Source organism: Corvus hawaiiensis, chromosome 13 (genome assembly GCF_020740725.1).
Source record: "Corvus hawaiiensis isolate bCorHaw1 chromosome 13, bCorHaw1.pri.cur, whole genome shotgun sequence".
In the NCBI taxonomy this organism is placed as follows: Eukaryota; Metazoa; Chordata; class Aves; order Passeriformes; family Corvidae; genus Corvus; species Corvus hawaiiensis.
The window spans coordinates 9751107-9766045 of NC_063225.1; the positions used below are offsets into that span (position 1 = coordinate 9751107).

Below are 14939 nucleotides of genomic sequence, written 5' to 3' on the forward strand. Positions count from 1 at the left end.
GCACTGCCAAGTCCACCACCCCACCATATTCCTGAGTTTTTAAGGCTGCTTTAGAAAGATCTCCAGGAAGTGTCCTTCTAACAAGAACTGAGGTAGAGTGGGATACAGATGATGGCATCTTTGTAAGACAGGATGGGAGACGATCCTACAGGTGTATCTGTGTGCAGCTGACTGCAAAACAAACCTTCACCATGCTGGGGGGAGCTAAACAGTACAAAGATTCTGGCTAGTGCCTACAACAAAGACATCCAAAACACTTGGCACTGAAGTAATTCTGTTTATTTCACACCAGGGGAGAGTGCAGCTAGGTTATGCAGATACCTTCCCATTGGATGGGATAATTTTGCTCCAATATAAATTTCCACATGCTCAGCACTGTTCATTGTCAGGGGGTGCCCATGGGGCTGCTGCCATTGAACACACATCGAGCTGCTGCTCCCTCCCAGCTCCGGCACAGCAAGAACAAGCTTCCCCAAAAGCACTCTCAGAATGTCTCTCTCCCCAGGCAGAAGCTTCCCCCTCCTCACAGCCTGCCCAGGCACACACAGAGATATCCCAAACAGAACCTGGTGCACTTTTCCCGGACAGGAATATTCTACTGTTGTGTCACTGACCACAGACCTGGCAAGGCATTATTCAGGTTTTAACATCCCTGTGCTTTATTTTGCAACCTGACCAGGACAAGACCCATCATTCCTTGGTTTGTTAGCACACGGAGAAGTCTGAAGTGCCAGAATTTTGCTTCCAAATGACCTTTTACACCGACCACAGCAATTAAACAGTTGGCTTGTATTTAACCAAATCCCAGTCTCAGTCCAGTATTACACAGATGCATAATGTACCACTTACAACTTCACTCCTCTCTCTTAATTTTCATGCTGTTGGGTTCATGCTTTGTATTTTTGTTTCAAGTTCAGAAACCTTATTAAAGTTGTTATGGAAAAAATAAATTTATTATTCAACATATTCAATTTGTTCAAAATGGAATGACCCAATTTTTCTTTTTTTTTTCTTTTTTTTGGCTTTCATTTACAACTGGTTCCATTCAGTTTGACTGTTTTTATCTTTTTCTATTTATAACCAGCACCAAGAAGAAAATTACCATGGATACAGTACATATGCAAATTAGCTAATGGAAAAATATATACATTTCACTCTGTAATGAGAAAACTTAAATGATATTATTGCCATGGAGAATATATCCCTGTATTACAATAAAATATCAAGCAATAATCGACTGCTAAGATTCTTTTCCATCGACAAAAAATAGCACCATACATGAGATAGTGAGAATCTACACTCAATAACACAATTGTGCAACTAGAAATGTACAGTACTTTAGTACAGAGTATTGTTTACAAAATGGAAATACCACCACTGCCATCAAAAGAGCATCAATCTCTTATGAACAACTAAGAAATGTATTGTCATAGATATACTGAAACAAACAGCTTTTCTTTTCACCAGAATGTGGTAACTTGAGGGCAGAGCATAGCTGTGACTTCATCGTAAAGCTCCTATAAAGTGATAAAAACCAGAAGTGCAGGAATATTGAAGAGAATTAAATTTCTTTTGTTATAATTATTTTTCTGGCCATTGTAAGATGGGAAGGTTGTCACCATGTGAAGTAAGAGAGCTGAATAAAATGGAGCTGTGTCGTGCATCAGTTTTGAATTAATGTTGGCGGGTTTAATTATAAAAAAATAAAAGGTTGATGCATGGTAATCTGTGAGAGCAAGAGAGGTGGTTTTTCTCAGTGCTCAGGCAGTTGAAAAAAATCCTTGTAAATTCCTGTTTCCATATGTAGGACCCAGAACTTGGACCCAAGTGTCCTTTGGGTGCAGAACCCAGCAGATTGGGTCAGGCCACAGGTCTAATCAGCCTAGTACCCTGTTCTGGACAGTGGCCAGTAGGGAATTACTACTAAAAAACACAAAACCTAAAATCCTTCCTCTCCTATGTCCTACCTTTTGCCTAGAGAGGGTCACAGATCAGCACCAGAAAGAAAATGTTCCCTGCTGTGGAGAAGCACCTTTGATTCCCAGCAACGATAATTCACACAATTCTGCCAAGGTAACAGAGAAAATGTTGCCCATGAGAAGAAAAACAGCAAATTCCAAACCGAGTGTGGGGGACCCAGGGGTGGCTGTGGGGGCAGGGAGGCAGCAAGGACAGTCCCAGTGTCACAGGCAAAAGGGAAAACACCACTATGAATTACTAATATAAACCAGGTCCTCTGGGCTCTGTCAGATCTCTTGGAACTTTCTCATTAGCAGTTCTTCTATCTGTTGGTTTGCCTAATTGAGTATCACCTGGTCTTGCCTAAATCTTCCCTGTCACCACTGCCAGCAATTTTCCATTGATCACTTGCTAAGCACTTACACAACCTCTGCGCTGGGTGAGAGGGTGGGAATAACAGAAAAAGGAGGTCTGATCCTGATTATAAATTGCCAAAAAAAAAAAAATCCAGTATAACAAAAACCAAGCTGGAATCATTTCTCTGATAGAGAAAATCATCTGAGGCATTGGAAAGCAGATCTGTTTGAGACAGGCACTTGAGAAAAAATGGTGTGCAAATGTGCCCTTGTGCAGCAGGCCAGCCCTAGTGCACACACACTCATTTGCACTAACAAGTACAGATGTAAATGTGAAGCCCACACAGGATTAATCTGTTGATGAACATAATCTCCCTGTGCTTGAAAAATTCAGCCCTTAATAAAATGCTAATAGGTTATTCCAGTGAGGTACTGGATATAGAAAGAATGGTAATAAGCAAAAATTGCTTTAAAGACATGTTAGGTACTAAGAGTCTTTATCCATCCTTGCATTGACAAAAAGAGACAACAGCAACAAAGACAACCTGGGGCCTGGTGTGAGCTGCAATCCAGCCTGGCCCAGGGGCTGGGGGAGTAGCTGGGCTTGGTTCTGTGCTTAGGTCCAAGGAGTCAAACAGTCACACACAGTCCTAGAGCGAGTACAAAGCTGCGATTATCCAAAGAGCTCTGTTCTGTCACAAGGAGTGGGCTGAAACTCAACCATGGCCTTGGGCCTTGGCAAGGGAAATGATACTTGTTGGAGCAAGATGTGATAGGGAGACACTGATGTGTGTGACAATGGAGGGGACAAGCCCTGCCCTGGGCAGAGCCCCTGTTTCAAGTCTCACATCACAGAGAAGAGTCTGGTTTAAAGTGCACAGACATGGCAGAGAGTATTGTGTGTGCAGCACCTGTAAGTGCTCTTACAGCAGCAAATCTGATAGCACCAAACCTGATAGCACCACAAAAGTGAGACAGGGAGCATTCAAATACAGCGAGTGAATTCCCAACCCCTCCTGAAAGCAATGGAAGTCTGAGCCCTTTGGCTTCCACAAGCTCCAGGTTATACTTTGAATGTCTTGTATCCCTGACTACTTCTGGCTTCTCCAAAGGCTACATAACCTCAGCTGTATAAAAGAGCCCAGAGATAGGAAACACCTGTTCTGCTCCCCACTACATCCTTTTCATAAAGACTGTTCCAAATTCAGTTTCTGTTCCAACCCTATCCAGTTTCACAGTCCTCTTATAAGAACCAACACTCTCATTATCTGATTGACTTCTAAAAATTGGAGAGCTTAGGCCAAGCAATCCCTCAGTGAGCTCTACTGGATGAAGGGATTTCTGGCTCCTCCCATCTCATGTAAATCATTCTTGTTTAAAAGTAACTATCTACGGCTGTTAATAAGCTTTCATTAAGCTCAGAGAAAAATTAGGTTTCATAAAAGAAAACCTGTTATTCTGGGGAAAAGAGAGGATTGTTTTTTAAAATGAGAAGTAAAATCACTCCCTATTAGTGGCTCTAAAAATATGACTTGGAATGTTGGATATAATTATACTGAGTTTTCTGTAGGAAATTCTGTAGGATCCTCTGCTATCAATTTTCACAAGCTTTTACAGAAAATCCTCTTTTTAAACTAAGCCTTTCATTTATTCGTGTCCCTCCAAGCCCACTCTGCCATGAGATAACTGCTGGGAATTGAAAACAACAGATAAAAGCCAAGATTAAAAGATTAAGTAATGTCTCTACCTTTGCTGAATTATTTTGCCAGAGGCCTTCCTCCATGGAGGTACCCATATCCTTATCCAATGTAATCACTTTGCAACTCTTGTCCTTTTCTTCAATGGTAGCAAGCCATCCAGTGGCTGGTGATTTAATATATTAAAGTAAAAAGCATTAATGAAAAATGTGAGGATGTCAAAATACTCAGAAATTATTGGCTCCTTGAGATGACCCTTTCTGTGTGTTTTTAAGGTGGATGAGTGGATGACTTTGGTATCCAGTCTGTAGAATTAGTTTCAAGTCTCATTAGGTATGCTTTGGGATCCACCACACTGTAGCAACTCATGAAGTTCCAGTACTCAGACCTACTAGTCCGTGATTTACACACAAACAGCTGGAAGACTCTGAGGAGTGGCACAGGTTCATTAACTCTTCTGCTGCATCTTGTTTGCATAAAAGTCTCTGCAAGTCTGGCAGCAGCGCTGGTACCACCGCATGTCCTGGCACAGGTCCTTCTCGCGGATCACCCTGCAGTACACTGTCCACTGGTCCCCCGTGCACTTGTACGTGAGGGCAGCTTGGGAGGAGACAAGAAAGGAGAAACTACCAGATTAGCCAGAGAACAGCACTGCGGGTGTGACCAAAATCCCTGCACCTGAGGGGAGGGAGGGCCACCCTTGCTGCCGGCACTGGAGAGCAGGTGATGTTCTCTCCACCAAAATATCAGGCTCTTGGAAGTGCTTCCTTCCTCCCCTGAACATGAATGGGGACTGCAAACCTCCTCATGTTGCACCTATTTTGTCTCAGAGGCAAACAGGCCCGGATGAACAAAACATCCAAAGATTCAGCCCAGATTTAAGGCCATGAACTCCATGCTGCAGTCAATGGGATGGAGATGAATAAATCACACATCTGGCAAGAACACCTGAGACAGACCTTATGAATCTGAGATGGGAGAGTTCACATAATAGAAACTGAGCCACAAATAAGGCTAGAACTAATATTTTAGAGGTCCAATGTCCCTCTCAGGTTGTGAAGGAAGACAGGAAAGAAGTGACAGAATAAACCCCTCTGAATGTGTCTTCACTGAGAGACACTGGACACAGACGTAAAAGTCAGGTGAGGTGACCTCCACACTTAGATACTTCTGCAAATGTTATCCAGGACAAAAAAAACCATTCTGAAGCAGGGGACAAGGCCACATGGGTCCTGTAGACTACTGGAATTTTTTTCTGTTTTTTTTTTTTTTTTCCCTGATGCTTCCATTGCAGAAAATAGAAAATTCTGTTAAAGATAATCCAATTAGAATTGTTTATAAGCAAGAAGAGCAAAACACTCAATGATATGTCTTTCTGCTAATATCAAACATCACTGTTTCTAGCCCTGGTGATTCCAAGCCTGGTTTAGAAACAAAAGCAGCCCAAATTACTTGCAGATTACTTTCAGCAGGGATTTGAGCCTCCTCAGTCTTCTAAACATGTGAGCATTTTATTGCTTGTCCTAAAATGTGAATTAGAATGGATTTCTTGTCTCATCAGTGTATCAAGGGCTTACTTCTCAAATGAAATGTTTTCCTTTCACTATGTTCTTAGTGCTAAAATACCTGGGAAGTACTCTTGTATGGTCTTTACACAAGAGGTTAGAAGCACCCCAGCATGAGTGCATTTGCAAGAATGAAAGTCCCCATTTTCTCTTTAAAACATCTGGTGAACTTTTGGGGAACAAATTTCAGTTCAGAAGCTTCAAGTTCAGTCCTAGTTTAAATGTTATTTAATACTGGACAGTGCTATTAGAAAATCTTTTTCTGTTATTTAGCAGCTCTGTGTTTTCATGTGTGTTAGAGGTTTCTTAGCCTAGAAGATCAGCTCAGCTGTGAAGGAGGAGGCTGCTCTTTCTGGTAACCTCTTCTTGTTTACAATCCAGCCTCTTGTACCAGAATGGGACAGGAGGTACCCATGAGGCTGTGTCACTGTAGCTGATTAAATTTAGCTTCTTGGAGTTGTGGCTGAGCACACAGGGCTGAAGTTTGGAAAAATACATTTTTAGTATATTTATATTTTTATCCCCTTACAAACCAAGGAAATACAATGAGGAAAATTATGAGATCCCTACAAATTTGTATTAACAGAGGCATTCTTAACTAGTGGCATGTCGCAAATACAGTGTTAAGGTGTTTCAGGAAACAGATGGTTATCACCATATTCCCATCTCAGCCAGAGACACAGGGAATGCAGGGAGGGTGAGGAGGAGGACAGTGACAGAAAATCACAGGGTTTACAGGAAGAGGCTGGATGCTCTCTTGCCCCCTGGGCAAATCAATCCATCAAACCACCTGTCAAGGTCATGTACTTTTCTTGGGGCACAATGAATAAATGATCATACTTTACACTCACTGCAGCACAGGCAGGGTGTGGAAGGGTTTGTGATGGAGAAAGAAGCACCTGCTAGCTCCCCCACCTCTGTGATCAGTCAGTCAATCAATCAATCAATCAAATCAATCCAATCAATCACCTATCATTTCTGTGCTCCTGTTGCTCTCTCAGCTCCATCCTCTGCCGAGCACTCGCTCCACTTAGGCACAGCCTGAGGCAGGGGTTAGACAGGACCTACCCACACCAGACCTTTAGTCTGGAAGCTGGCTGAGCCTCTCCCTATTTCTGGCTCTGCAGAGTCTCTGCAGCCCCACTTTTATCACACTGGGCACCCTGGGCAGGTGGCACCTTCCCCCCAGGCCCCTGACTCACCGAGCCTGGGAGAGGTGATGGTGTTGACGTTGATCTTGTCGTTGCAGACCTCCTGGTGGCACTGCCTGTAGGCCGCCGGCTTGGCCAGGGCTGGGCACTCGCTGCCATGGCGCCCGGTCACTTTGTGCATGCACTGCACCACGCGTGACTGCAGCCCCTTGCCGCACGTCGAGGAGCACTGCAGGAGAGAACACACTGAGCACAGAGGTTTCCATGTCACATGCACAGCAAAAATCACTGCCAGAGCAGAGTGTGCAGCCACTGTGGTGCTGAGGGCTCAACAGCAGGGTCATCGTGGCAGCCAGGGACCCTCCGTGTGGCTGCTGTGCTGTCCACGATGGTTTTGCACCTTCAGGGAGTGCTGTGAGCAGAGGAACTCTCCTGGCACAGAGAAGGAACCTGTTGTCTTTCCGCCCTGAGTTCACCTACTCTGACTGTCCCCTCTGGATGCCCATGGGGTTCAAGCAGGCAAAATGCAATTCCCCCCACCTTCAGTCATGAAGAGGCAAAGCTGAAAAATGTGTAATGCTTAATCATGGACCAGCAGCTTCCATCTCCCTCTCCGTGAGGGACTCAGCAGTACTTGGATTAAAAGCCCTCTCCAAGACGTGGTCTAACAAGGCTTCCTCCACAGACAGGATGACCACAGCCAGGCACTGACATAAGATAAATACCAGGATTACAGCAGAGGCTGGCAGCTCCTGCGTGCCCAGACCTCTGAGAAGCTCTGTTCTAGACAGGAGAACACATCGGGTATTCCAGTATTCACTCCCATCTGTCCCTGCTAACTGTCTGGCACTTGCCTGTCCTCCTGGGAGCAATTGCAAATTGTACTCAAGAGTTTTGGCTGCTATTAGCCAGGAGGCCCAGCCTGTTCATATGCTCTCTTTGTTGTCATACAATCAGAGTCCCTCCCTCTCCCTCCCTCTTCCCCTGGCCCAGTCACTTGTGATTTACAATGTCCTACTTGCACGCTGTTCAACTTTAATAAAGCAAACACAGTGAGCACAGGGAGGTGCAGCAGCTGGAGTCAATAAAAGAACCTTGTATTTAACATAAAGAAACAATGGGTTGCAAGACTTGGGTAAGATTCCTGTTTCTGATAAAGCCACACACAAGCAAATGATGGGGGAGAGGAGGAGGTGAGGGAAAGCACAGAAGTATCAATAGAATAATGTAAGAAAAGGTCATGTTTTCTGTCCTCTGCTGTTTCTGAGCAAAGTCAGGGCATCGGAGCTTTCTCCGTGAAAAACACCACCACCTCAGAGAGGTAATTCTCAGAAGAGAGATGCCAAACACTGGAGAGGCTCAGAAGATGGGCACCACTGAGGTTGAACTGAAGTCCAGGTACAAACCATGTGTGTGTGGTGTGGATGCTTGTGAGACCAAGATCCAAGGGCAGAACACGTGGATGCACACCTCTACATCCATAGGGGTGAGTACCACAAATCCATGGTCATTTTGGTCTGGAAGTATTACAAGAAACCCCTGTTGTTTGGTTTTTTTCCTTTACAAATCTTCTTATTTCAATTTAGGTTCAACACACCAGTTTATGACAGATATTTTCACTCTTTTTTTTTTTTTTTTTTCCCAGGTGTTGAATTTACATAAAAATTTGATCACTGTCAAATAACACCTCAGCAATGGTTATGGCATTTAGGATTATGCTGAATGAACCCTTCTCTTGCCCTACAGTGAGCTATTCCAAAAATCAGGAATTAAAGTCCCTGATTTAAATCCCCTTCACAATTTGAATTTAAGCTGTGAGATCTGGGCATTTCATTAGTTTAGTGTGTCCCTCAGCTCCTTCCCAGCATCAAGTGCCCTCAGTGACTCAGTGATGGCCACTGGATTTAAAGTGAACAATTTTTATCCTGATAAATGCAACTAATTAGGCCCTTCCACTTCACCAGTCAAACGCAACTTTTAATCCTCAGGATTTCAGTGGCACTTTTAGTCTTCACAGTGCTTTACTAATCTTAATCCCCCCCAAACTCTTTGCTTGAGGAAGGGAACTTTACATCCATTTTACAAACAGAATAGCTGTTATTACACAGGCATTAAATAACTCAGGCCACGGACTTCCTTCACATGACTGTAACGTTCTGAGTCTGAAACCTCTGTCTCTGGATTTTAAGCACTCCCTGTGCTCTTAACGGGGGACCTGGGGAGAAAAAGGGAAAGAAGGAAGAAAACAGCATTTTTCTCATAAGGTGAATTAGGTTTTCAGATACCAACACACAAACAATCACCTACCTTTGTCTGTGCTCCTGTCTGCATTTGTTAACCAGCAAAGAGGGCAAGCAATGAAACTTTTTTCCACAGACACTGCCAACTCCAATCCTCAGACAAATAGCAGCAGAGCTTTTGCCCGAAGCAGTTTTATTCCTTCTCCTGGGAGACTGGGATCATCACCTATGCTATGCAATTAGTTTTTCACAGCCAGGAAGACAGATTTTAACATCTTTCTTGAACTCTTTTGGGCTTGGCAGCTAAAGGAAGGTTGGACATCTGGCTTATTTTAAGATGAAATTTTCAACTCAGTACTTGGATAGTCTCTTTCCTAGGAATTTCAATAGGAAATAGGAATAGATACAAAATACATACAAAGGGGGAATTGTTACTCATGCTGCACTATGAAAAGAGGACATCATTAAAAGAGGTATAAAAATCAAACTCCAACTGAACAGCAAACTCCCATAAATACCTTCTCTCCTTCTCTGGACAGCTAAATGCACTGCTATGGACTCTCTGTTCCCAAATGTTTATGGAGCAAGGAACCATATCCACAGAACAATTTTCAGGGCTGGGTTCACCAGACAGGACCCACCAGCAATCTGCCTACTCTGGGAAGCTGGGGCTGGGACGAGGGGTTGAGCAGACATGCTGGTGCCAAACAAAGAAGTGGATTTTCCCTTCCACCAGGCACCGCCAGTGGTGTCACTATCACAAAAACGCATATGCAAAATCCACAGCGTTTAACCATAATGCCCTAAACTGACAATACAGGCACTGTAAACTGGAAATCCACCCCCATGCAAAGATCAAAGGGTTGCTCAGTACTGTAAAATAGAGGGAGTTAATGAACAGCTACAAAAAGAGAACCTAATAAGAGCCCCTGTAACTCCCAGTTCAAACGCTGCTTAGGAAGGCAAAAGGAAGACAAAAATGCCTCCATTCACATTCTTTGGCAGTAACATGCAAGTCAGTGGGGATATCCAGAAGGAAATAAACTCACAAATTGTCAAGGCAGCAGCTGCATTCATCAGCTTAAAGAAGATTTACTCACTGAAAAACTCTAACCTTAGGAGCAAGCTATGATTTTTCAACTGGAATGCTATTTCCACCTTAGGATACTGATATGGAAGCTTGAAATCTAGCAAAGGTGCTGACAGATGTCTAATTGCTTTGAAAGCAAATGCCTCAGGAGAATATCAGGTATTAAAATAGAACAAATTTACAGAAAGTGCTGAGAACTGTCAGGGCCTTCATCAACTCCCGGTCTACAAAAGATCACCAGAGAAAGAGAGGGGAATGAGAATGAATTAAGCCAGGGCAGGGCTGCTGTTGGGCAGCTCAGGAACACATAAAGGAGTCCAAAGAATCCCGCTGTTGAGGCTTAATGGGGGCAGAAAAGGAACAGATTTACCAGCACAGAGACAGGTTCGGGACTGAATGCGATAATGGATCATTGCTGAGGGCTCCTGGGAGGCTGGGATACATTTCAGACCCCAGGACACCTTTAGAAATGTCATTTTTCTAAGCTCCAAGGGATAGGTGTAAATCTTTTTGGTAACAGACTTTTTCCAGCAGAAGGTCACAGCATCCCTCCAGCCAATCCTGAGCACGCTCCAGTATGGAGAGGGCTGATCTGTCAGAGGGAGATACAGTTCTAGATGACTGTCATAACTAAGCTGTAGGCAAGATGGGGTTTCTCTTTATTCATCAGTCTGCAGTTCATCTGATATATAAAGATACTGGTTTGTCCCCAGTTTGCTGGAAGTTGCTGAAGCCAAGGATAACACCATGGCTAAAGCTCCAATACTGAGAGATAGAGTCACGCTTTACTGACTTCAGAGTTCAAGTATTCAAGGCGTTAGGGTAGAGTGTTTTTCCCCTCGGGGGTCTTATTTCTTGCCTCTATGAAAGTCAGAAAGAAAGCAAGACAAGTTCCTATTAAAAACATTCTAACACAGCATCTGAGATGAATGACAAAGGTCCTGTAATTGCTCCCTTCCCGGGACCTTAATAGCACACACATGTGTGCTCTGAAAGCCAGTGCTCCACACACCTTCACATCAGGCTTTTTATGAGGATAACTAATTTAAACCCCAGTTCTAGCTGAAAAGCAGCATGCAATATGCTTTCATAAACACCAGGTCAACTTTCACCATGGCATCATGCTAAAGAAAGAAATATCTGTCTTTTCACTGATAAGATCTAATTAGCCCAAAGCAAACTGTAAGCTGTTTTTCAAGCTTCCTTGTTATTTTCTTTTCTTTTTTTTCCTTCTTTTTGAACCCGAGATCTGTAAAAGAACATATCTGGTCTTGCTTACAACAATCTTTCATTTGGAAACTTTTGTGAAATGACTGATTTGTTTAACTTAGCCAAGAAGAAAAAAATGCATACCCTTCTGACTCCAGTCTGGGAAGAAACAATAAATTATGGCAGCAAATGCTCGTGGCTGATGTGACAGTATCTTAGCAGGAAAAGAGAAGCAATTTTTGCAAACTGCCTACAGCTGTACTTTCAAACTGCACGACCCCAAGGAACAAGACTTGACCAGCACATCCAGCATGTTGGATAATTAACATCATTGCATAATTAAGCTTGGCTTTGCTATTCTGAAAAGTTCCATTGTGCACATTGAGTTCAGAGATTAAAGGCTGAACACATGAATATTCTGGGTCGTGACAGTGCCCCTAAATACTTGTGCAGGGGAGCCAAGGTGGATGCTGATGAGAAAATGCCATTTAATCCAATATTACAATCAGGCACAATTTACTTCTCATGAGGTTTCAAACTGGATTTCAAGAACAGGCTCAAGCAGAGCTATGAAGTGATACAGTGCTGCCCACAAGGGACCATATTCTAGCAAGTCACCTGTAGCACTTGTGCTGTGTTTGGATCTGTGGCAGAAAGTGGAAATGTTCCAGAGCTTACTCCACAGGAAAACTGCAAGGATCTGATGGTGAAAAACACCTAATGCAAAAGGCATTATCAAGGTAATTTTAAATAACCTCAGTAGTAATGGACAGCTATGGGATCACAGAACTCAGGTCAGCCTGGATGCTGGAGAATCCCCCCTGCTCCTACAGCACTGTGTGTTGCTCCTGCTGAGCCAAGCTCTCAGGGCTCACATGAGCTCTATTCCCACCCTGACTCCTGCCCCAGATGTTATCCTGAGAGACTACTCTGGGAACTGAAGCCCCACTGAATGCATTATTAGTTACTATTAGTTATTCATCAATTAATGATCAATGCTCCCCCAAAGCAATTTATTAAAGAAAGCAATTGAAGTAAGGACTCCTTTGAGATTATTTACTTTCAGCAAGAGGCTGCTCATCTCTCATTCAGTCCTGCCTGAGCATTTTCTAGACATGGAGCTACTCAGCTCTGACATGTGTGATGCTTACTAACACTGTTTCATCTCTTTGCACAGTCAGTCAGACTGGTCCTAATTGCTCCTTAAAGTTGTTCTGTCAAGACTGTCACCTTAATGCCTTGGCAGTCATTACAAATCTCAAAAGATTATTGGAAAGACTGCAAAATTACAGCAGTCCCTGTAAGCAACATATTCTGTGCTTTAAGGATTCAAGGGGAAAATCCTCTTCAGATAGGTACTGCAGACTTTAAATGGTGAACTACTACTCCCCATATTTTCAAAAACACAATCCTGCACACTGTAACATCTCAGAGTAACTCAGAGAAAATGAATGCCAATATTTGAACAGGCTTGTCTTTCACTCTTTGTTCTTCTTCACTTTAAAAAACAAGAGTAAAATAGTCACAATGTAATTTCATTTCCAAACCACTGGTCTTGGTGGAAGTCTTTAACTCTTCATCAAAAAAATGCACTTAATGGACCAGGCTTTTAAATAAAAATATCAAAAAAGTGAAGTTACTCTTTCAGTTAACAGGATCACTGGAGGCTGTATTGGGATATGAGACAATAACACTATGGCAGAGCATGCTCCACTTCAAACAAAACACTGATTAATCTGATCTTTTTGAAGCACATTCTCCTTTACTACGGAACCTTCACAATAATCTGTACCGTGGATGTTCCCAGAAACTCCAGCAGAGATGAGCTGTGCAATTTGTTGTGCAAATAAGGACCAGTTTGAAAGGCACAAAGCAGGACTTGGCCTCTGGAGCCTAAAGTGCCCAGGGGAATGACATGGCCAGCATTGCAGTCAACATCTGTTCCCTTTCCATGCCTAGTTCCCAACTAGAGCTGCATCCACTGGGGCTGGCTCTTAGCCTAAGCCTAGGTACAGGCTCAACCTTGTTTTAGTCCCATTATGCAACATGTATACCTCTGCCCACAGCTAAAGACATTCCACAGATGTGGGGACAGACAATCAAAAGGAAGAGGGTGGGATTCATCTTACTGAACCAACCCTGTTCAAATTCAAGAGTGTCCCTGGCTGGTAAAACCAATTATGGGCCATTTCTTCACATCTCCTGTAGCAAGGGGTGTTTTGAGATTTAGCTGTTGGCAAGAAAGGCTCTGGTTTGCGCATCAGTGATCGTGTGCCAGAGCCACAAACCACAGGGAACCACAATTCAGAGCAGTCTGTGTGGCAGGACTTAGGTTTAGGACAGATGCTCTGGCTCCTGGCCATGTTTAGGACCACAGAAGCTGGGAAATTGACAACTAAAGCTCGTTGGATGCTCTCCTGTCCCACCCAGCTCCGTCACCTTCTGGAGAACAACTGATGCGCATCAGTGAGGCCTGTGGTCAACCTTCCAGTGGTGCTGAAGGCATGTGAGGAGCCATAAATCATGAAGTTGTTCATGTCAGCTCTGACGTGCCACTGCAGTTTTAAGCTACCACCCCTCCTGCAGAGTTTTTTCTCAATCCAATAAGAAAAGTTATTTTCTCCAAGATAGAAGAAGATGAATTCTGACCTTTATGAAGAATTAACAAGTTGTCCATAGCTTATCATAAACAGATGTCGGGTCAAGCCATGAATTTGTAATGAATGTTAGAACAAAGGGTAGTTTTGCTTCTCTATTTATAACAGCTTTGAATACACCTCTCAAACCACAGCTGTCATTGATTTACTCTTCTTATTATGCAATATGAATTAATCATTAAAAGTGAGGCACACAGAGGATTTTGTTGATGTTCCCAATCATTTGGAGCTTGGAAAATATGCCTTCCTGGCACTGGGAGATCGTAGAGTATTTTTGGCAAAAAACCCCCAAAACCAACATGTTTTTTGGTGTATTGCAAGGTTGGAGGTTTATCTCCCAGAGAATAAGACCTACTGTAATCCTGCCAAAACAATTAATTTGCAATTACAAATCCTTGTTACCACCCACTGTGATGAATGACGGCTGATCTTCAGTGAGAAGCACCTCAATGTCTGGCACAAAGCCAGTATTTTTCTTATAGAAAATTAGATTTTTTTTTTCCTCCCTACTGTTAATATTCTCCTAGGATGAGAACCCATTGACAGCATTTCACAGGCTCAGCAAATGCTGTAAAGGAGTTGGCAACTCTTGATGCTCAGGGAGGGCAGGTGGCTACAGGTGATTTTTCAGATGTGCTTTATCACTATTGACATTATTTGGCAACAAGAGTACTGTTTAACATTACACTTTGCCAAGCTGGTCCTTACTCGTGCTTTCCAGTTCCTGGAGTGTACAATCTTTCTGAATCCAGTGAAAGCTGTGCCAGGTGGTTATACAAGATGTGAAGTGGCAGAAACAGATTTTTCCCCTACTTTCTCTGCCAGTTCAAGCCCAGCTTGACGTGTCATGTATTTCCTTTCTCCTGAGAGCATGAATCTGTGACGGTTCCTACCCAAGACCCAAAGATTCTGCACAGTCCCTTAGGTCAGATCCTGCTCTGCATGGCATTGGCATAAACCGGCATTAACTCAAGTGCCTGAATTAATTTGGGTTTACCCTAATGTAAGAGAGACT

General features: G+C 43.2%; 1 protein-coding gene across 2 annotated transcripts in view; it reads right to left on the reverse strand.

Moving 5' to 3' along the window:
• Nucleotides 1-257: 257 nt before the first annotated feature.
• The window catches only part of ADAMTS17 (ADAM metallopeptidase with thrombospondin type 1 motif 17), a 158170-nt gene continuing 143488 nt past the window's right edge, over nucleotides 258-14939 (reverse strand). For both annotated transcript variants that reach the window (XM_048317949.1, XM_048317948.1), the window contains 2 exons: nucleotides 6780-6957; nucleotides 258-4612 (listed from right to left, as the gene is read on the reverse strand). In XM_048317949.1, the coding sequence (XP_048173906.1) occupies nucleotides 4461-4612; nucleotides 6780-6957 (330 nt within the window). In that variant the 3' untranslated portion in view covers nucleotides 258-4460. The remainder of the gene's footprint in view (nucleotides 4613-6779; nucleotides 6958-14939) is intronic.